Source organism: Myxocyprinus asiaticus, chromosome 28 (assembly GCF_019703515.2).
Source record: "Myxocyprinus asiaticus isolate MX2 ecotype Aquarium Trade chromosome 28, UBuf_Myxa_2, whole genome shotgun sequence".
NCBI classification, from domain to species: domain Eukaryota; kingdom Metazoa; phylum Chordata; class Actinopteri; order Cypriniformes; family Catostomidae; genus Myxocyprinus; species Myxocyprinus asiaticus.
In genome coordinates, this window is record NC_059371.1 from 11,665,001 (window position 1) to 11,687,817 (window position 22,817).

Below are 22,817 nucleotides of genomic sequence, written 5' to 3' on the forward strand. Positions count from 1 at the left end.
TATCCGGAGGAAATTTGATCAATAGCGTGGAATTTGTTTAAGTTAGTTTAAATCCTCCCAGCAGCCATCAAATTAATGTCACAGGTAAAGTCTTGCCAACAGAACAGACCTGCCCAAGAAAATTTATTTCAGATATCCTGTTGCATTTCTATTACCTTTCAGAACAGGAAACTCAATGACACACATATAATAAGACTTTACCTTTGCAACATTTCAGCTCTGTTCCAAAACCTACACAGCTTTTTAAATACTCAATATATTTGTATGCTATATGAATTTTTTTTTGTTTTTTAAATATTTTTATTGGGGTATCCCGCCGTTAACTTAGCAACATGCTGACGTCAAACTCTATTGTGCACAACAGTCGGGTTCTAGAAGTAAAAATCCAATTACATTTTTCCATAGACAAATTGATTTTCAACAATAACTTATAAACTTTTAAAGACAGATATACCATGAGGTTCGAGGTTGTTCATCGATGGTATATACTTCCGCTGAAGCCAAACAGTCTGCGTTATATTGACTTAATTGTTTAAAAATCATGCTTGATTGTGAAATTCCCGGTGAACAACTACATTATGGTCCAGCAGAGAAAGCATCACCAATCAGAGAACCACGGCCAATTAAGCCTGCAAAACGAGCCCAGGAGCAACCGGCCATTCCAGCGACGCACTTTGTATAATGCAAACAATTTCGTCTCTCTTCACCTTTAAACCAGTGTTTGAACTGAGGGGGGAATGGGGGGTCCCGGATCCCCTATAAGAGTTACGGGACCCCACGTATGGCCAAAATAATGTAACTTGGTGGGTCCCCGGTTGTTACATCGAAACTAGAATACTAGAAACATAAAAATTTTTTTTTTTTTATGTTTGCGGTGACACAACGCGACATTGCCCATTATCTGTCCTAGTTTTCATAAATAAATCCAAAAACAATTTTACATCAGAAAATTAAAAACAAGAGCCCCCAAGAGCTCAGACTCAATTCAAACATGGCTTTACACTTAAACTCTGAATATATTGCAACAATTGTAAAATATATTGTTTATATACTAACAATAAACAACTTAAAATCAATAGTTTTATACATTTCCATACATTTTTATTTAATTATATAATTTGCAATGCTTAATGGAAGAATCTATTCCTCTCACTGCATCTAGTTTTTTTTTTTTTTTTTGTGTGTGCAAACTGCATGAATGGCCCCTTACATCATGAGTACTATATTGTGCCGTGCCGAGTTCCTGCCTATGCAAAATATTCCATATCAGTCAATTACAGTATAAAGTTGCATTTACATTAGGATAATGCCTTAGGAGATACAGTAGCTGCTGACAGCAGGGCACAGCTCACAAAGTTTTGGAGCAGAGCTTTTATTTTCAACAACAGACCAGACTGACATCATTAAGCTTGCACACACACTTCACTGTCTAGTGAATGTCAGAAGCTTGTCCTTCAAAAAACATCATGAAGCAGGGGAATTTATCGTTGTTTGCCCTGAATGCGCTCAATCTAATTAGGTGCATAAATAATTTCATTCTCTCGTATAATATAATCATCTATTCTCATTCTCACCTGGCAAGTACACGGACACCGCCTCACAAGAACACCACACATACAGTTTATGCACTAATAAATGTGTTCAATTTCCCCACATATTGCTTTGTGTAATGATTACTAATGAAGTTGTGTTATGTAAGGCCTTTGTGTGACCTTGGATGAGCTTATTGATTTGTGTGGTCTGTGCCCAGAAACACTGGAACTGGACAGCTTTTCCCCTCGGCAAATAAAACATAATGACCTTAATGAAAGCTGGTTGTGTCTGTTTAACTGGTGAAATATCGGACAACAGAGAGTTTGCGTGTAAGTTTACTTAGCTATAGTTTTTGGACAAAATTGTTGTCAGAAGTGAGCTAAATCTGACAAAACCTCCCTGTGGGGATGTGCTCAATTGGAAAAAAACTATTCATGAATAAATTCAACGTTTATAAAAATTCTAATAGGGTTAAGGTTTGGGTTAGAGATAGTGTGTGTGTGTGTGCGTGCGTGTGTGCGCACAAGACAAATTTGCATCCAGAAGTGAGCAAAATCAGATAAACCCTCCCTTTGGGGACATTTTGGGATGCCGTCATTTAGAACAAAATCCATACATTAAAGAAATAATGATCTTTTAAATTTTAATAATGCGAAAAGTTTTCTGTTAGGGTTAGGTTTAGGGTGTGGGTTTAGGGTTAGTTTATATAAATGAATGAACGTTACATTTATATAGCGCTTTTCTGACACTACACTCAAAGTGCTTCACACAGTGAACAGGGGACTCTCCTCAAACACCACCAGTGTGCAGCATCCACCTGGATGATGCGACGGCAGCCATAGTGCGCCAGTACGTTCACCACACACCAGCTATTGATGGATAGGAGAGAGTAGAGATATAGAGCCAATTATTAGATGGGGATTATTAGGAAGCCATGACTGAGAAGGGCCAGTGGGGGGAATTTGGCTAGGACACCAGGGTTACACCCTTACTCTTTTCGAGAAGTGTCCTGGGATTTTTAATGACCACAGAGGGTCAGGACTTCTTTTTAACGTCTCATCCGAAGGACAGTGCCTTTTTACAGTATAGTGTCCCCATCAATATACTGGGGCATTAGGACCCACACAGACTGCAGGGTGAGCACCCCCTGCTGGCCTCCCTAATACCTCTTCCAGCAGCAACCTTAGTTTTCCCCAGGAGGTCTCCCATCCAGGTACTGACCAGCCTTAACTCTGCTTAGCTTCAGTGGGCAACCGGTCTTGAGCTACATGGTGATAGTAATTTATACTTATAGTAATTTTAGTAAGCTTTATATAAAAACAGTATATCCCCATTTATAAATAGCAAATGTGTGTGTGTGTGGTTTTGGGGAAGAGGGATTGGATAGTGCTTAAACCTTTTTAAAGGTCTGTCAGGGATATGGCCAAACTTCATGGTCTGTCCTTTGAGAAATGCCACTATCTGGCATTTAATTACTTTTTCATAAGTGAGATTACTGGAGGTTACTGAAACGCTCTGTAAGTTTTGGACATTCTGAAAATGACTCATCTGAGTCAGTGGTTAGAGGCAGAACAGTTGACTGTGAAAAAGAAGGAGGGCGTGGCTGGACCGTGCACGGCCGGAGCTGAATCATCTGATCAGCGGGAGAGCGAGATAAAGGGGAGCCGGAGGCGCCAGTTCAAGAGAGAGAGACACATGCGGCCACGCTGCATGTGTGTCTGTTCGTATATGTTTTATGTTGTTTTAAGTTGATTTATTTAATTTAAGTTTATGTTGACTGTTCAGCCGGGTTCCCGCCTCCTCCTTGCCCGTCCTTTAACTGTTACAGAGGTATTTCCATTAACAGACAGCAAGGATGGGACATATTGAAGGGGTTGTCCCTTTTTTAAAATAGCCAATAGCCTTTTTTAAGTTTTTATCACAGTCCAGCAAAAAAACAAAAACAAAAAAAAACACTATTGACAGCTAAGTTCAACCTGATCACATAGAATCAAGTTACTATACCTACATTTTTGCAAATTGCTTGTATGTGCTTCGTTTTACGGATCGTGGCAGTTTTATGGCGAAATGAACAATAGAGGCACTACTACAACTATGGCTTTTATTCACTTTCACACCAATTATGACTAAAATGGCAGATTATCAGTTCATAAACACTTACTTTTAAGGCGCATGTCTTTTTTAAGGCACATTTTTAACATGCATTGCATTTCATACAGTAACCAACTAAATTCACAAGCTTATTTAAGTGTAATCAAATTGCCTAATAGCTCAACTGATAAAGCTTTGCTTTTTCAGCGCAAAGGATAGGGTTACATGTCCTGCACAGCTGATATGTGAGCCGAAAGTGTCATAGAAGCACCACAAAATGGCAAGGTTGCTTCAACAATTAAGTTTTTCATGTCACATTTGCTTTTAATGACACTGTCGGTTAGGTTAAGGTTTAGGGTAGCGAGGTAGGTTGTGTTTATATAAAACTCAATAGAGCATTAACCTTCTATTAAACTGTTTGGGAGAAAATTTAACCTGCTTTTAGCACCACACAGTTTTTGTAATTTTGTTGCATATTTTCATGATATCAGTTGGTATTTATAATCTAGGGGATTTCATTATAGAGAGTATTCCATTAGACAAGATGAGTCATAGAGTAAAATTTTAATGTGTACTGCATCTGCATACAGATGGCCTCAAAGCTGACATGGACTAAAAGCTACAAAATTCCAATGTTGATTTTGAGTCTTTAATGGGGTTTGCTATATAGTGGGGATCTGCTGGTAAACCTTAGAGCTATTGATGAAATACTGTATATACACTTGCAAAGGTAAAGGAGAGGCTGGTGTGTGAGGGCACATGTGTTTGTGTGTTTGTGTGAGAACAACAAAGAACAAAGTCCCTAACTGAAACTGCAAGGTGAATTCCAAATAGAGGGAGCGAAAGAGAAAGTAGCTGCAACTGGTCCTGCTCAACCCACTCCAAGCAGGATTCGAACCAGCGTCTCTGGCATGGGAGGTGGGCTCACTAATGAGGAGGCTAAAGGCCTCTAGCATCAGTTGCTAGTGTGCCTCTTGAGGCCAGGGGATTGAGGTTTACACATACCACACAGCTATCACATACCAGCTGGCTCCCGTTACACTCACCCCCCTAAACCTCACTCCCATCCATATATACGCAAACATGTGCAAGGGATTTCAACATTTTTAAATTACACACACACACACACACACACACACATATATATATATATATATATATATATATATATACACACACACACACACACACACACACACACACACACTCAGGAACCACTTTATTAGGTACACCAGTACATCTACTTATTCATGTTATTATCTAATCAGCCAATTGTGTGACAGCAGTGCAATAGATAAAATCATGCAGATACGGGTCAGGAACTTCAGTTAATGTTCACATGAACCATCAGAATGGGGAAAAATGTGATCTCAGTGATTTGGACCATGGCATGATTGTTGGTGCCAGATGGGCTGGTTTGAGTATTTCTGTAACTGCTGATCTCTGCTGATATTTTCCTGTCGACATTCTCGGGAGGGCGCGTATGTAAATGCATTCTGCGGGAGACGCTGGTGTACACACAGAGAGTGTGCGCAATGGCTAAACCGATAAGCCCCAGGGCCCAGGACCACCTTAATGCGGCCCTGACAGCGAGAGTTACCGTAGATTCGCAAACATGTGCGAGGGATTTCAACATTTCTAAATTACAAATAAAAAACATATTCTTCTTTTGCTTGCTTTTTCTCAATGATCTCAATGATTGTGTCCATGTTCTTCCACATGCCAATGATGTCAAGATATCTACAGTATGTACAGTACAGATATACAGTATCTTTTTTTATTTTATCCCCTTTTCTCCCAATTTGGAATGCCCAATTCCCACTACTTAGTAGGTCCTCGTGGTGGTGCGGTTACTCACCTCAATCTGGGTGGCGGAGGACAAGTCTCAGTTGCCTCTGCTTATGAGACCATCAATCACGTGGCTCGTTGTGCATGACACCGTGGAGACTCACAGCATGTGGAGGCTCATGCTACTCTCCGCGATCCATGTACAACTTACCACGCGCCCCACTGAGAGCGAGAATCACTAATCGTGACCATGAGGAGGTTACCCTATGTGACTCTACCCTCCCTAGCAACTGGGCCAATTTGGTTGTTTAGGAGACCTGGCTGGAGTCACTCAGCACACCCTGGATTCGAACTAATGACTCCAGGGGTGGTAGTCAGCGTCTTTACTTGCTGAGCGATATCTTGAGTATGTTAAGATTTCGAGGGTTCGTACAGATTTTTGAGAGTGAAATTCAAGCACTTTTCAAGCATTTTCAAGGTTCCTTAATCATCTTTTTCAAGCATCTCGAAGCTTTAAATAAATTTTAATTGACAAAAATGCAATGTTTAAAAAAACATGCTCTGTGATTTCAAACATTGCCCACTTTATAAAAATGAGAATGAATGTTTCAAGAGTTCCTTTAAACCACAGACAGCTAAGACTGGAATCCTTAATCTGATTGCAACCAAAGTCTTGCATTAACACATATGATACAGTCTGCAACTCCGGTTATCTATAGGGTGTGAATTTCCATGGGGGAAAACAAATCATGGTTACTTATTGTAGTTACTTATTAAATTTTATGTGGAAAATGAATAGAAGTATGAAATATATTTGGCTATTTTTAAAGAACGTTTGTGTGTGTGTGTGTTTTCACTTCAAATAAAAGCAAAGATTCTACAACTGATATTTTGTCCCCAGCTATTTGAATAATGGCTAAAAGGTGACTGCTTTGAAAAATACAAGCTATTCAGTGACAAAAAAATTAGATGCATGTGGAGTCTCACTTTTAAACGGATAGTTCACCCAAAAATGAGAATTCTCTCATTATTTACTCACCCTCATGATATCCCAGGTGTGTATGAGTTTCTTTCTTCACCAGAACACATTTGGAGAAAGCTAAAAAAAATATCTTTGCTCAGCAGGTCCTTAAAATGCAAGCGAATGGAGATTTCTCTTTTGAAGCAGACCGTCAGCATAAACGTCATTGATATGACTCCAGCTGTTATTAATGTCTTCTAAAGAGACACAAACGCACTATTGTGAGTAAAGAAACAGATAAATACAGATCTAAGCCAAAGCCAACCAACTAAACAGCGTTTCTCCTCCTCACTTGTAAACAGCACTGCTCTTCCGGCTGTGGCGCACTTGCGATGCCATTACGTCACACGCGCATACCGCTGCCGACCGGAAGCATGATTTAAAAAGTACTTAAATATAAAAAAAAAAATGTAACACCAAAAGTGATCGTGTTGCTTTAGAAGACATTAATTTAACCGCTGGAGTTGTATCGATGACATTTATGTTGACTGTGATTTTTGGAGCTTCAAATGAAAAATATCCATTCACTGCATTTTAAGGACCTACTGAGCTAAGATATTTTTCTGTTTTCAATTTGTTCAAGTATAAAGCTCTGATTGTGGATTTAGATGCGATTATATGGCAACCCTGTTAAAACTTGTGGAGGCATGTAAGGTACAAATTACTAACATTTAGTAACTTCATGAGATAAATATAATAATAAAAAAAAAAAAATAATAATAATAATATATATATATATATATATATATACACTATATTGCCAAAAGTATTCGCTCACCCATCCAAATAATTGAATTCAGGTGTTCCAATCACTTCCATGGCCACAGGTGTATAAAATGAAGCACCTAGGCATGCAGACTGCTTCTACAAACATTTGTGAAAGAATGGGCCGCTCTCAGGAGCTCAGTGAATTCCAGCGTGGTACTGTGATAGGATGCCACCTGTGCAACAAGTCCAGTCGTGAAATTTCCTCGCTACTAAATATTCCACAGTCAACTGTCAGTGGTATTATAACAAAGTGGAAGCAATTGGGAATGACAGCAACTAAAATGACAGAGCGGGGTCAGCGGATGCTGAGGCGCATAGTGCGCAGAGGTCGCCAACTTTCTGCAGAGTCAATCGCTACAGACCTCTAAAGTTCATGTGGCCTTCAGATTAGCTCAAGAACAGTGTGTAGAGAGCTTCATGGAATGGGTTTCCATGGCCGAGCAGCTGCATCCAAGCCATACATCACCAAGTGCAATGCAAAGCGTCGGATGCAGTGGTGTAAAGCACGCCGCCACTGGACTCTAGAGCAGTGGAGACGCGTTCTCTGGAGTGACGAATCACGCTTCTCCATCTGGCAATCTGATGGACGAGTCTGGGTTTGGCGGTTGCCAGGAGAACGGTACTTGTCTGACTGCATTGTGCCAACTGTGAAGTTTGGTGGAGGGGGGATTATGGTGTGGGGTTGTTTTTCAGGAGCTGGGCTTGGCCCCTTAGTTCCAGTGAAAGGAACTCTGAATGCTTCAGCATACCAAGAGATTTTGGACAATTCCATGCTCCCAACTTTGTGGGAACAGTTTGGGGATGGCCCCTTCCTGTTCCAACATGACTGCGCACCAGTGCACAAAGCAAGGTCCATAAAGACATAGATGAGCGAGTTTGGTGTGGAAGAACTTGACTGGCCTGCACAGAGTCCTGACCTCAACCCGATAGAGCACCTTTGGGATGAATTAGAGCGAAGACTGTGAGCCAGGCCTTCTCGTCCAACATCAATGTCTGACCTCACAAATGCGCTTCTGGAAGAATGGTCAAAAATTCCCATAAACACACTCCTAAACCTTGTGGAAAGCCTTCCCAGAAGAGTTGAAGCTGTTATAGCTGCAAAGGGTGGGCCGACGTCATATTAAACCCTATGGATTAAGAATGGGATGTCACATAAGTTCATATGCGTCTAAAGGCAGATGAGCGAATACTTTTGGCAATATAGTGTATATATATATATACTGTATACTATATATATACAGCTCTGGAAAAAATTAAGTGACCACTCCAAATGTTTCTTAAATAAGCATCTCTACATGTATGGCAGCCATTCCATTCCAGTGTCTGTTGAATTCCTGCTTGAATTTTTGTGCCAGGAGTGGCATAAAATCACCCAACATCAATGTGAAAGACTGGTAGAGAGCATGCCAAGACGCATGAAAGCTGTGATTGAAAATCAGGGTTATTCCACCAAATATTGATTTCTGAACTCTTCCAAAGTTAAAACATTAGTTGTTTATAAATAAATATTAACTTGTTTTCTTTGCATTATTCGAGGTCTGAAAACACTGCATCTTTTTTGTTATTTTGACCAGTTGTCATTTTTTGCAAATAAATGCTGTAAACGACAATATTTTTATTTGGAATTTGGGAGAAATGTTGTCAGTACTTTATAGAATAAAACAAAAATGTTCATTTTAGTAAATCCAGAGAAACTGGCCATTTGGAGTGGTCTCTTAATTTTTTCCAGAGCTGTATATATATATATATATAAGGAAAGCGCAGGACCCAGATGTTGTTTCAACGGCTTGTCTAAAATCCTGTGCTAGCCAGCTGGCCCCCATTTTCACACTGTTCTTTAATAGATCACTGGAGAAGTGTGAAGTCCCATACTGCTTCAAATGCTCAATCATCATTCCTGTCCCAAAGAAACCCAAAATCACAGCACTTAGTGACTACAGACCCATCGCTCTGACGTCTTTGGTCATGAAATAATTTGAGAGACTGGTGCTGGCCCACCTGAGGGACATCACTGGACCCTTTCTGGATCCCCTTCAATTTGCTTACTGAGCAAACAGGTCTGTGGATGATGCAGTCAACAAGGGATTGCATCATGTCCTGCAACATCTGGACAGATCAGGGACAAGGACCCTTTTTGTGGACTTCGGTTCGGCTTTCAACACCATCATCCCAGCTATTCTCCAGACTAAATTACACCAACTCTCTGTTCCCACGTCTATCTGTCAGTGGATCACCAGCTTTCTAACAGACAGGCAGCAGCTAGTGAGACAGGGGAAACTCACTTCCAGCACCTGTACGATCAGAACTGGTGCCCCCCAGGGATGTGTGCTGTCCCCACTACTCTTCTCCCTGTATACAAATGACTGCACCACCAAGGACCCCTCTGTCAAGCTCCTGAAGTTTGCAGACGACACCACTGTCATCTGCCTCATCCGAGATGATGATGAGTCTGCATACAGAAGGGAGGTTGAACTGCTGGCTGTCTGGTGCAGTCAAAACAACCATGAGCTGAACACGCTCAAAACGGTGGAGATGATTGTGGACTTTAGGAGAAACACACAAACACTGACCCCCCTCACCATTCTAAACAGCACTGTGGCAGCAGTGGAGTCATTCAGGTTCCTGGGCACTACCATCTCACAGGACCTGAAGTGGGAGACCCACATTGACTCCATTGTGAAAAAGGCCCAGCAGAGGTTGTACTTCCTTCGCCAGTTGAGGAAGTTCAACCTGCCACAGGCGCTGCTGATACAGTTCTACTCAGCAGTCATTGAGTCTGTCCTCTGCACTTCAGTAACTGTCTGGTTTGGTCCAGCTTCGAAATCTGATATCAGAAGACTACAAAGGACAGTTCGGACTGCTGAGAAGATTATTAGATGCCCACTATCCTCCCTTCAAGAACAATACACTACCAGCTTGAAGAAAAAGGCTGGAAAAATCACTCTGGACCCCACTCACCCTGCCCATTACCTTTTTGAACTGTTGCCTTCTGGCATGCGCTACAGAGCTCTGAGCACCAGAACCGTCAGAACAGTTTTTTCCCTCAGGCTATCCATCTTATGAACAGATCAAATTGGCCCATTGAGCAATAATTAATGTGCAATACACAGCTTAGTCTATTTATATTTATCCAACATACCATACCTCTTCTGCATTATATTCCCTTGCTTCTGTATATAACAGATTGTATTTGTATGTTGTACATACGTATATATATATATATATATATATATATATATATATATATATATATATATATATATATATATATATATATATATTGTCCTATTGTGTATTTCTATATATACTTATATTTTCTATTCACTTTTTATTTTTATTCTATTTTTTTATTATTATCTCTGTTTTGTTGCTGTATTGTTTGTGCACTGGAAGCTCCTGTCACCAAGACAAATTCCTTGTATGTGTAAGCATACTTGGCAATAAAGCTCATTCTGATTCTGATTCTGGAATGTGTTATTTTGAATGTTATGATAAGTGTACATTGCGGCTGTTATCAGTGTCATTTAGCGTCAGCAGTTTTGCTGCAGCCAACGCTCTTTTCCGTGTCCCCATTGTGATGGCCTTCTCGACCGTATTGTTTGTGTGTGCTGTCTTTTTCTTTTTCTCTCCCTCTCTCTTAATCACCTTCAGGTGTGCAGTAACCAGGTGAGCTGACTGTTAATGGGGCACACCAGTGCGCAGTGTGTTTCCTCCCTATATAAACTGAGTGTTTCATGGCTGGGTTGGGCTATGGGAAAGGGTTGTTTGTGAACTGTGTCATCTTGTTCACGGGTGCTCAGGCGCATATTGATTTTTTTCCAGCTTCCCGCTGCTGGAGTGGAGAGTTGGTGGTTGTCGTTGTCTGAATTTTGGATATTTCTGTTTTTTCATATACAGAACTGTCAATTAATGTGTCTGTGTTTCCGCTACACTTGTCTCTCCTCTTGCATCTTTTATTTATTTATTTTTTAAACCACTGATGTACAGATGCAATCTTGTTTTAATAAAATAAAAAGTTATATTTGGATGAATTAGAATCCAAAACCTCTAAAAATTAAAAGCAAAAATGTACCACTAGTTTAATCAGTCATGTCTTTAATAGGGTTGCAGTGGTATACCGGTTTCACTGTATGAAAATTGATGGTACATTGATGTGCATTTGCTTATCTACGGTATTGAGACCAATTTTAATTCTAGTGAGACTTTTCTAGTTTAAAGCATTACGGAGGAAGTCAAGTCAAACCCATCAAACAATAGGCAGCCCTGACATGCCAAACAGCACTGAGGAGGAAAAGAGCAACACTGTGTTATGCGCTAATTTTTCATTATACATCACCTTAACAAAATTGTTTCAGACCTCATTTTATATCAACAGTGGCAGTTGTAGTTAAAGTTTCAAGATGTGTTTCAGCTAGTACTTATTTTTCATAAATACTATAATTTGTTACTATTATTACTATTATTTAAGACTAGCTACACTGACCTAACCATGGTAATGAGGAGCCTTTCCTCTTGTGTAATATGTATGTTCTGTTTGAATTATTTTTGAAATTAAGAAACAAACGGGATAATAATGGGCTCATACAAGTAAACATGCTCTTCAACTTTTAAAAAGGGGGAGATAAAAACTTCCTGTCACTTCTGTTGTTGACATCAACAACAAAAATAATGTCACTTGATGCATGTTCTTGTACTTGAAAACCATGAACAAAACTATGCAACATAAAAGGAAATGTGACCCAGGATACATTAAATACAGGTTACGTTTTTACTATGGTGGGTCGCCACTTGATTTCCAATGTAAAATCTGGGTCCTGAAGCAAAACCAGTCAAGAACCATTGAGTTAAATGTACAGACAGGAGCAGTCTGGCTGCGCTGTCGTACACCTACAGTATATGTTAATTATTAATAATCATAGGACATTACTTTAAAAGCTCACACAGCTGATGTTATTTTTCATTTAGTAGTTAATTTAACATGTAAACTAACATGCTTTAGTTATATAACATGTTATAGTTACATGCTATTTTTTTTTATCATGTTTATAATTTGGATTATTATTGTAATTCTGTTAGCTTTCATATTTATTCTATTTATTTTCAGAAGGGAGACTTTTTTTATACATAATTCAATTTAAAAAAATGGTTTCAAGTTTCAATTATAATAAAGCGTTTGTTAAAAAAAAAAAAGAAAATCTGTTTTTCGCTCCTTTTAGGGTCATTGTAACTGATAATAGTAATTGTGTAATACCGTGAAACCGTGATATTTTCTGAGACGGTTATCATACTGTGAAAATCTCATCCTGTTGCAACCCTAGTCCTTAATCAAAGTGCCGATCTATGTATTCATCTACTGACTAACAAAATCCTAAGACTGACAGTGGCAGATGTATATACAGTTGTATCGCAAATTCATGGACATTTGTAATTTGATAGTGACTCCAATTAATGAACTAGTACTTTGCAATGAAGCTTGGTACCTTAATCCATAAGAACTACACATGGGTGCTTGCTTTGGTGTTTCCACCCCTCATAGTCTGCATGCCACCCCATAAAATTTTTGATCTAGATCCGCTCCTGATGGCAGTGTTAAAAAATAGACTTTATTACTTGGAAACTCTGCTTTGGTGACCCGTAGATAGTGAAACCCTGCAGAAATGGGCATGACGTGAGGAATGGCAAAACATTACAATGTATGATGGTCCATTAGGGAGAGAATTCAGTGCACACAGTTCTGGGAGTAGGCTGAGAAAGTATTAGAGGATGTGGCCTGCCGAAGCTAATCCTCAGAGAGACCAGAGTAAGGGCTACAGGATCTCTGGTTCTTTAAAACTTTTTTCAGGCAGCTTCATAAAAGATTTGATTGTAATTCACTAAGAATGCATTTTGACTGATATAATACTGTGCTTGTTTTTTAGCACCAGATTCATTAAAGGAACTATGGAAATCAGGTAAAAGGGCAAACACGCCCCAAAAACTGTGGTTAATGCAATTTCTGATCTTCCAGGCTGGTTCTGAGTGATAGGTTGTGGAGGACACAGCACGCTATCGCAATTTGTTCCACTTTACTTGGACTGTACAGCAGTACTGCCACGATCCAGGCACCTGAATCGCCTCTTTAAAATTCAGAATGTGTGCTCAACAACATGGCGCTTCTGAATACATGGCAGGTTATAACACTCTTCTCCATCATTTGATCATCATTTGATTAATTACTGCTGCCACGATCACCAGGAAATGTGCACAAACATCTCCTTTCAATAAAATTCAATTTAAGTGCCATCACATGATATGTCACACAGACAGTCAGATTTCTTCTGAAATGTTATCTGGTACAGATTGTAAATTACACAAAAATTGTAATCAGTAACAATCTTTTAAATTACACTTTTAAAAAATAATAAAAATAAAAGACAAATGTAATTTGATTACTGTTGGATTACTTATTGTATGTTTTGATTAAAATGTAATTTTAAGCATATCAAGTACCAGTTTACATTCTGTATCTGTGATGGCATGAAGTGTGTGCTATGCCATAAAGAGAGAGGTATTTTGAAAGTGAATGTACTATATTTGCTGTGTAATGTAATACCATGTGTTCTACCTGTGATTTTATAATGTGTGTGCTACAGTATTTCATAATGAGAGCTGTGTTGTATTTGTGATGTAATAAAGGCAACCTAGTCTCATAGAATGAACGTTACTACAACTAAATTTTTGCAAACTACATTTCGCTGCAGTTTTATGGTGAAATTAACACTAGAAGTGATACAGCAATTGCTTTTTATTCACTTTCACACAAATGACTACAACGGCTGATTATGACTTAATAACAGAGATGTTCTCGAGTCTTTCATCTGAAGTCCAAGTCAAGTCTGAAGTCTTTAAGCTGCAGTCTGAATCAAGTCATGAGTCTTTCGTCATGAGTCTGAGTCGAGACTCAAGTCACTTTAACGTTTATGTTTTTATTAAAATACTCTACTTAAAAATTATAAATGTATGATCTTTGAAAAATCTGGGATACTAATAGGATTCTACCTGAACTTGTAACATTTTATTTTATTTATTTCATTTTATTTTATGATTTCACAGACTTAATTAACTTATACTGTACTGTTTTTTGTAATAAAAGTGCCACAGTTTTTCTCATGGTCAGTTCAACAAGGCTCAGAATGCTCACACAAGCAATGCAATCTAACACATGCAATGCAATGTAATGCGATATCATTGGGTATAATTTTGACAAAAACGTTTGTCAAGATGCTAAAATACGGGTCAAATCTTTCTCTCTCACACACACGCATGCACACACACACAAACAGAGAGAGAGAGAGAGAGAGAGAGAGAGGCTGCATATACTGTATACTCCATTGCCCAATGTTTGCTTGAGAGTTAATTAATGTGACTAACCTTTTAGGATGTGTTCTTCCTGAAGTTTCTGCTTCTGAGGGCAACACCAAATGTGAGTACATATGGCATGGCAGGTGCCGCAATATTTCATGGGACTCTTATCACATTTCTGGGTTTACGCAGAAATACATAATTGAATTCTATGAAACAGGTCCGATCGATCATGACACATGAGGAAATGTGAAGCAGATGTAATAAAACCATACAAATAAAACACAAATTCTTCCTTTAAAATATTAATAGTTAAGGTTAAAAGACTCGAGTCGTTTTTAAATATTCACGAGTCATTTTTGTCGAGTCAAGTCTGAAGTAATTTTATGTCGAGTCTAGAGTCGAGTCTGAAGTCTATTAAAATGCAACTGCTTTATAAACACTTATTTTTTGCACTATTCACACATGAGACAAAAGTGTCATAGAAGTGACATTAGATGACATGGTTATTTCAGAAAATGTGCTTAGGACAATGATAGGACACTATCATTTAGGTGTTGGTTTAGGGTAAGTATGTCTGTTTTGTTAACTTTATATTTTATTTTTGAATATTATTGGTTAGATTTAGGTTAAAGTTTTAGGTTAGGGAGGTAAGTTTTACTCATTAAAACCTCCATCTATTATTCACCTTAAAAACCTCGTCTGAATATGACACCATTTCACTCGCTTTTGGGGCACCCTGCTGGACATTTAACTGGAAAACTGCAGCAAAACGTGTAATGAAGCATGTAATTTAGTTTTGCCAAAATGTTGTAATGGTAATGTAATTTTCATGAGATCAAGCTGCATAAAGGGTGTTACCTAAAAAGCTATTTCTACTTGATCGTACCTTTAAAATGTGTTCTTTTGGTGTAACCTAATGTAGTCAGGTTGATTCACAGATGTTAAATAATACTTTTGACTTGTTAAACCAGTCAATTTAGATGTTACCATATAAAGCACATTTTAAGGTTAACAATTTTTAATTGTTTGTCATAAAGAGAGTTGTTTTGTACCTGTGATGGCGTGGTGAGAGAAGGCCTCCACATAGGTCAGGTAGTTGTGTGGACAGTGTTTCTTCAGCCACTTGCACACGTCCTGCTGGGTCCACAGCACCACGGGTTTGCATAAGCTAGAGAGCGTCGGGCTGGTGTGGTACATAGTGAAGGCCTCACCTGGCTGGATCTGTGGAGAGAGGGAGACATCTTTTTCATCACCATCTCCACTGAAACCAGTTTAAAAATTATGCATAAATATGAACGCCCCACATAATTCGACCCCACTAGGTTTTTAAAACAAGATTAACTAAAATCAGACATTCAACATCACATGCAACTTAGAATAGATGCCTTAATGAAATTCAAATCATGTCTCACTCAATGCCGACCTGCAGAGGGGAACTGATCTATTACACATTGGACAATACACACACACATACTTACGGCATCACAAACCTGGCATTGTAACTTACTGCACACTGCACTGAAGCACTCAACTCAATGGACATGTGATATTTTGACAGATACACAGAAATACTTTTCTCTTTCATCATTTGCATTCCTTTTCTCTATCATCCATTCATAAACTAATCAAGCATTCTTCTTTCCCCACTTCTGAGCTTCTCAGAGAAAATGGAGGAACTAGTGTATGCTGGAAGAAAGTTCCCCCACTCCTTTGCTGCAAGCGTCCAAATACCAACCAAAAAAACGGTGGCCTCCACAACCACCAAAGCCTGCAGGCCCAGCTCGCCCTCTCTCAGAGAGAGTTCTCCGGCTGCTTCCACAATGCCAGGGCACACATCGTCCTTCATCTTCTCTCGGTGAACAACAAACAACTGATAACAGCTCTCAGTGATATGTGTTGGGTCCCTGCTAGGGTAGCACCAACATTCACAATTGTTTACAGAACAAATGGAAACCCAATGTTCCTGTAGCTTTCTCTATATCTGTTCTGTTGAGTGATAGAAAAACTAAGGCCTTCTCAAGACGTATGGCAAGCCTATCCAATCTGTTACCTATTAGACGTCAGTCTGAGATTACTGTGGGGCCAAAAACAGATACTATCAAGTTAGCACTTTTAAACATCTCCTCACTTAAGAATAAGTAATTTTTAGACAATGATCTCATTGCCACAAACAATCTGGATTTTATGTTTCTAAATGAATCTTGGTTAGATACTGTAACAACCGTACAACACTGCCAAAGAACTCATAACAGTTTTTTTTTTTTTAAGATTAACATTTTATTGATTAAAAGAATACAACAAACAAACAAACAAACAAAAAAACATATACAATGAATCAACATTTAACTCCCACTACTACCCCTCCCCCTCCCCAATCAACAACCCCACCTGACCCCCAACGAACAACCCCATGGTCTCACATAAGCACACACACATAGAGAAATATAAAATAAATAACTAAATAACTAAATTAATAATAATAATAATAATAATAATATATAATAATCATACACATCTAAAACTATGCCTCTCTCTCCACAGTCCCTCTCCGAGAGTCCCCCAAAAACGTCAAATAACTACCCCATTTCCCATTAAATGAATCCCTTCTACACAACACCTTCTTGAAAGCTGCCACCCTCCCTATCTCCTCGCACCACTCCCGAAATGAGGGCACTCCAGCTGACTTCCATCCCCTTAAATCAATCTGCCTGCCTATCATAGCACTGGTCAGGACCCAATTTTTTATGTATTTATCTCCTATGTCGATGACCGCCCTATCACCCAAAACACAGAGTCTGGGGCAAAACGAAACCCGAGTGCCCAACACGTCACACACAAAACTCTGAACCTTCAACCAAAATTCCTGGATCTCAGCACACCACCAAAAAACATGGACCGTGTCTCCATCCGCCGATTGGCAACGCCAGCAGGTGGGTGTATATTTAAGACCAAGCCTATACAATCTAGAAGGGGTCCAATAGAATCTATGTAAAATCTTGAATTGCATAAGGCGCACCCTTGCATCTCTCGATACAGACTTGACATTCTTTAGAATCCTAGCTCACACTCCTTCCTCCAATACCAATTTAAATCTTTCTCCCATAATCTCTTGATAGAAGTTAAAGCTCTGTCCCCCAGACTCTGAACTAGCAGGGATTAATACTTTAGGGGGGTGTATGCTACTCCCAGAAATAGTACAGAGCAAGTGGCGCAACTGTAAATACCTAAAAACTGAGATCTGGGAATCTCAAAATGTTGAACCAAATTATCAAAGGATTTCAACACTCCACTCTCATATAGGTCACAGAGTGTAGAAACCCCCCTCACAATCCACTCTGACCAGCAGAATGGGGACTTATTAATACATAATTTTGGGTTCAGCCATATGCTCGAGGCAACATTTAAATAAATGTCCGAATTAAACACTCTGGACACTTTTCATACCAAGTGCAAATGCGAGATAACGGGGTGTATCTTAACTTCTCTGGTTAGTTTGATAGAGAGTCTTTGCAATGGCGAAATAGGGGCAAGATCTTCCTGTTCAATACAAAACCAGGGAGGGGCTCTCTCAGGTGGAAGCGACCAATGAGCCAAATGTCTGAGACCAAATGCATAATAATAAAACAAAATCTTGGGTAGGCCTAGCCCACCTTTGTCATTCGGCCTATGTAATTTGTTGAAATGTAATCTGGGCATTTACCATTCCAAATAAAGGTCTTCGCTATGCTATCAAATTGCTTGAAATAAGAGAAGGGGACATCTACAGGGAGAGACTGTAGCAGGTAGTTGAATTTTGTAATACAATTTTTACATTTTAATACCATTAACCTTCCCAATCATAGATAAATGTAACGAAGCCCACCTATTCACATTACTCGAAAACCTTTTTATTAAAGGGTCAAAATTAACTCCCAACTTTGCTGGGAATAAAATGGCCAAATTCTTAATGCCCTGTTTGGGCCACTGGAAGTTGCCCAGTTGAAAAGCCGTTACTGGACAGTACACTGTCAGAGCCAAAGCTTCGAATTTAGAACAACTGACCCTGTATCCTGAGAATTTAGAGAAGGAATTAATAATCCTGTGGAGGCAAGGCATAGATCTAGTGGGGTCAGAAACGAATAACAAAATATCATCTGCGTAAAGCAAAAGCTTATGCGCCACACCTCCTGCCATCACCCCTGGAAAATCATCCTCCTTTCTTATCACGGCTGCTAATGGTTCCAGGGCAAGACAGAACAATAATGGGGAAAGAGGGCAACCCTGCTGAGTGCCCCTATCCAGAGTAAAATAATCTGAAATTAATCCATTTGTTTATACCGCTGCTACCGGGTGTCTATAAAGTAACTTAATCCATTTAATAAAAGTATTTCCGAACCCGTATATTTCCAAAACCTTAAAAAGATAATCCCATTCTACCATATCAAACGCCTTTTCGGCGTCAAGTGAGATGGCAGCGACTGGAGTCTGATCATTCGCCACTGACCACATGATATTGATTAAATGCCTAATGTTATCAGAAGAGCTATGACCCTGAATAAACCCCACCTGATCTATATGTATTCGAGATCTCATAACTTAATAGGTTAGCCAAAAATTTTTACAAAATTTTAACATCTAGCTGAATCAGGGAAATTGGATGGTAACTCTAACCTACGAGAGCCCCCATGACAACTTTGCCGTCGGATTGCTCAAGTCCGATGCTTCTGTACAAATTTTGTGAGACAGAATTACACAACAGAAAATAGTATATAAAACAAACTCCAGCCAATAGGCAGGATAAAAACAAAGATGTGTAGATTCATCCACATAACTCTTCCGATGGTGTGTTCCTCCACAACCAGCAGAACCAGCACAATAAGAAACAAAAAAGGCGCCCAGTGAATGTTCAGTTAGTCAGGCTCACTCGGCTGTTACACAAGTGCAAAAAAATGCCCTAATCACTCCAATGTTTTGAAAGAAATATTCCACAGAACAAACTCCAATCAATAGGAGGCGTAAGAACAAAGAATGTGCAGATTCATCCACATACTGTCCCAAAGAAGTGTTACTCCACAAAATAATCTCCAGCCGCTAGGCGGAACAGCACAAAAAGAAACAAAGAAGGCGCTCAGTTCCTCGGACGAACAAGTGAATGTTCAGTGAGTCAGGTCCACTAGGCTGCATCACACAATGGCTTACTCATTCATTCCATTGACTTTATGAAGGACATCACTTGCTGTGGGCATGTAAATATTTTGCGGCCATCCATAGTATCTATTCTCAATTTGGCCGGGAACATCAGTGCAAAAGCGACCTTCCATTGATGTAAGAGTTTCTTGCATTCCTTGAATCGATCACGTTTCTCTCTTGTCGAATTTGCAAAGTCTGGGAACAAGAAAATGTTGTGGTTCTTCCAAGAAAGCCTTCCTTTACTCCTCGCCTCGTGTAACATGAGATCTTTATCAGATGATCTCAGAAATTTGGCCAGAATTGATCGGGGCCTGTCTCCCTCAATGGATCTCTGAGCCGGGACTCTGTGAGCTCACTCGATTTCCAGCTTATGGCCTGCTATGTCAAGCAGACTTGGGAAGAGCTCGTCTAGGAATTTCACTATATCTCGGCCTTCTTCGTTCTCAGGAATTCCAACAATTCAGACGTTGTTTCGCCAGCTACTATTCTCAAGGTCTTCCTACTTTTCCAAAACGCGTTCCAATTCTATCTTGGTCGCTAGCGGGTTAGCAGCTAATTCCCTCTCCGATAACTCCAGATAATCGATCCGTTTCTCTATGTCCGACACTCTTGTAATCACCTCAGAGAATTTCATTCGATCGAGTGTGTGAGTAGTGTTACAGCCAGCCATTTTTAATGTGTATGGTAGTTACAAGTAGATTATTTTGTACATAGTGTATATAATACCGGCCTGTGTGCCCGGGGTTTTTCCTTTTATTTGTTATTTTACATAATTTATTACTAAAGACCTTTTTGTGGGATCATCCATAGGGAGGTGGATGCCATTTTTATTTGACAACCCTTGTTTTCTCCTGTTTGTGAATAGAGAAGGAGTAAGGGAAGTATTTGTCTTTATTTTCTCTTTTATTTTGTAAATAGGTAAGGTGTTTCCAAAACCCTCTAGAAAGAATGTCTTTTGTTGTTTTGGCCGTTTCCCCTCCTGAAGCCTTGTTTATTTATATCCGACAATTTGTTTAATAAATCTTGTTACATTTTTCATATTTTTAAATCTGGTGTCGCTGTGCTTTGTGCCTGCCCTGGGACCTGGAGACGGGAGTCTCTCCCTCTCTCTCTCTCTCCTCACATTTTTTTATTACCCTCCTTTCCAGCCCATAGACGTAGAAAGGGGGCCCGTAACAATGTATTACAGCAAGATCCTCCAAGTCAGCTACAACCTTCACCAGCATTGGCGACATGCTTGACAGTTGACGCTGAATCTCTCCTGCCACACCAACCAAACCGAGTCCCTGGTCTGCGGCCCTGTCTGGGGTAGCACGTAAGTGTCTTTTAATGTCTCCAGAGTCCGAGGATTTTGAATTCTTTTACATATTGTCTTCATATAACAGTTATGGATCAGGGTGTATATAATCTCACCGGTTTATGACATAAAAAGTATTAAAAACTAGCAAAGTGCACAGAGCTCACCGTTCACACGTCCAACCCTTTCATGGCGCCACGCAACTCTCCAGAACTCATACCAGTTTTAAACACTTTTGATCTGACTCAGCATGTAAATGGACCCACACACAATCGTGGACACACTCTTGATCTACTCATTAGTAAGGGTCTAAACATTTCATCCACTGTTATTAAGGACGTAGCGCTATCCGACCATTTCTGTATTTTCTTTGATATATTGACTTCTCCTGCCACTGAAGTTTGATCTGTCTCTGTCAAAAAGAGGTACATAAAGAGAATACTAGCGTGTAATTTATGAAGGCTACATCTATGACACCAAGTGTACTGTATCTGTGTTGATGTTCTCCCTGATAACTTTGACTCAAAAGTAAAAAATGCTCTTGATGGCATTGCTCCTAAAGGTCAGGAAGATTACCGGCAGACTTAAAGTCCGATGGAGAAACACAACAGCAGTACAAAACATGAAAAGACACAGAACACATGTGGCAGAAAACAAAACTTGAAGTGCATTATAACATCTATAAAGATGTTATAAAGTTTTCATTGTGGAACTAGCCACAGCTAGGCAGACTTTCTTCTCAAACATTATAAACATCAACATAAACAACACCTGCACTCTTTTTGCTACTGTAGAGAGACTGACTAACCCCCTGACACAGGTTCCCTGTGAAATGCTCTCTGACAGCAAATGCAATGAGTTTGCATCTTTTTTTATGAAGAAGATCAATGATATTAGACTGCCGTTCAGCTCGTCCTCATGTTGCACTGAGGTCAGACAGCACCCACCACAAAAACTTCAAAAATTAGTCACTGTGTCTGATTTCGAGGCAACTGATGGCAAAACCCTGGAAGAAACAGTACAGCATCTTAAAACATCGATCTGCTGTCTCGACACTCTCCCCACATCATTTTTCAAAAATGTGTTTAACTGTTTAGAAAAAGATCTGTTAGAAATACTAAAAGTTTCCCTTCTTTCAGGCATTTTTTCCGGATTCTCTAAAACCTGCAGTAGCCCCTCCTAAAACAGAGCAATCTGGATAACTGCATGACTACAGACCAATCTCAAATCTTCCTTTCACTGGCAAAATTATTAAAAAGGTTGTGTTCAGTCAGCTGAACAAATTCTTAAACTCAAACGGCTACTTGGACAATTTCCATTCTGGTTTCCGACAGCATCTTAGCACAGAGACGGTGCTCATAAAGACACTTCATAAAAACACTGATTCAGACAAAATATCAATGTTGGTATTACTTGATCTCATTGCTGCTTTTGAAACTGTTTACCACAACCAGGGGCATGCATCCTTTTTTTTTGAGGTGGCACCAAGGTCAGCCACTGCAACCCCAGTATAAATCACAGGACACAATATCACCTGTTTGTCAATAAATGTGAATCAGTAATGGTTGCATTTGATACATTGCATTTGACCTTGCCACCTTTGTTGTGCAGGCATTTTGCATACAAGACATGAGAGGTGGTGCAAAAGGCGCCAGCACAAATGTGACGATTCCCACTGCTTCAGCTCAACACAGGGAAAACATGTAGCCTATTTATGAATGAAGCATTTACTGTTAATATTGTATTCCATGTTTAGTGTAAGTGATAGCTAAACAAATTAAATAAATAAAAACGACAAAAATTAAA

General features: G+C 39.4%; 1 protein-coding gene across 1 annotated transcript in view; it reads right to left on the bottom strand.

Moving 5' to 3' along the window:
- The window catches only part of LOC127419247 (sterile alpha motif domain-containing protein 10-like), a 128,196-nt gene that overhangs the window by 27,633 nt on the left and 77,746 nt on the right, over nt 1-22,817 (bottom strand). The window contains exon 3 of the mRNA XM_051660509.1: nt 15,598-15,766. Within this exon, the coding sequence (XP_051516469.1) occupies nt 15,598-15,766 (169 nt within the window). The remainder of the gene's footprint in view (nt 1-15,597; nt 15,767-22,817) is intronic.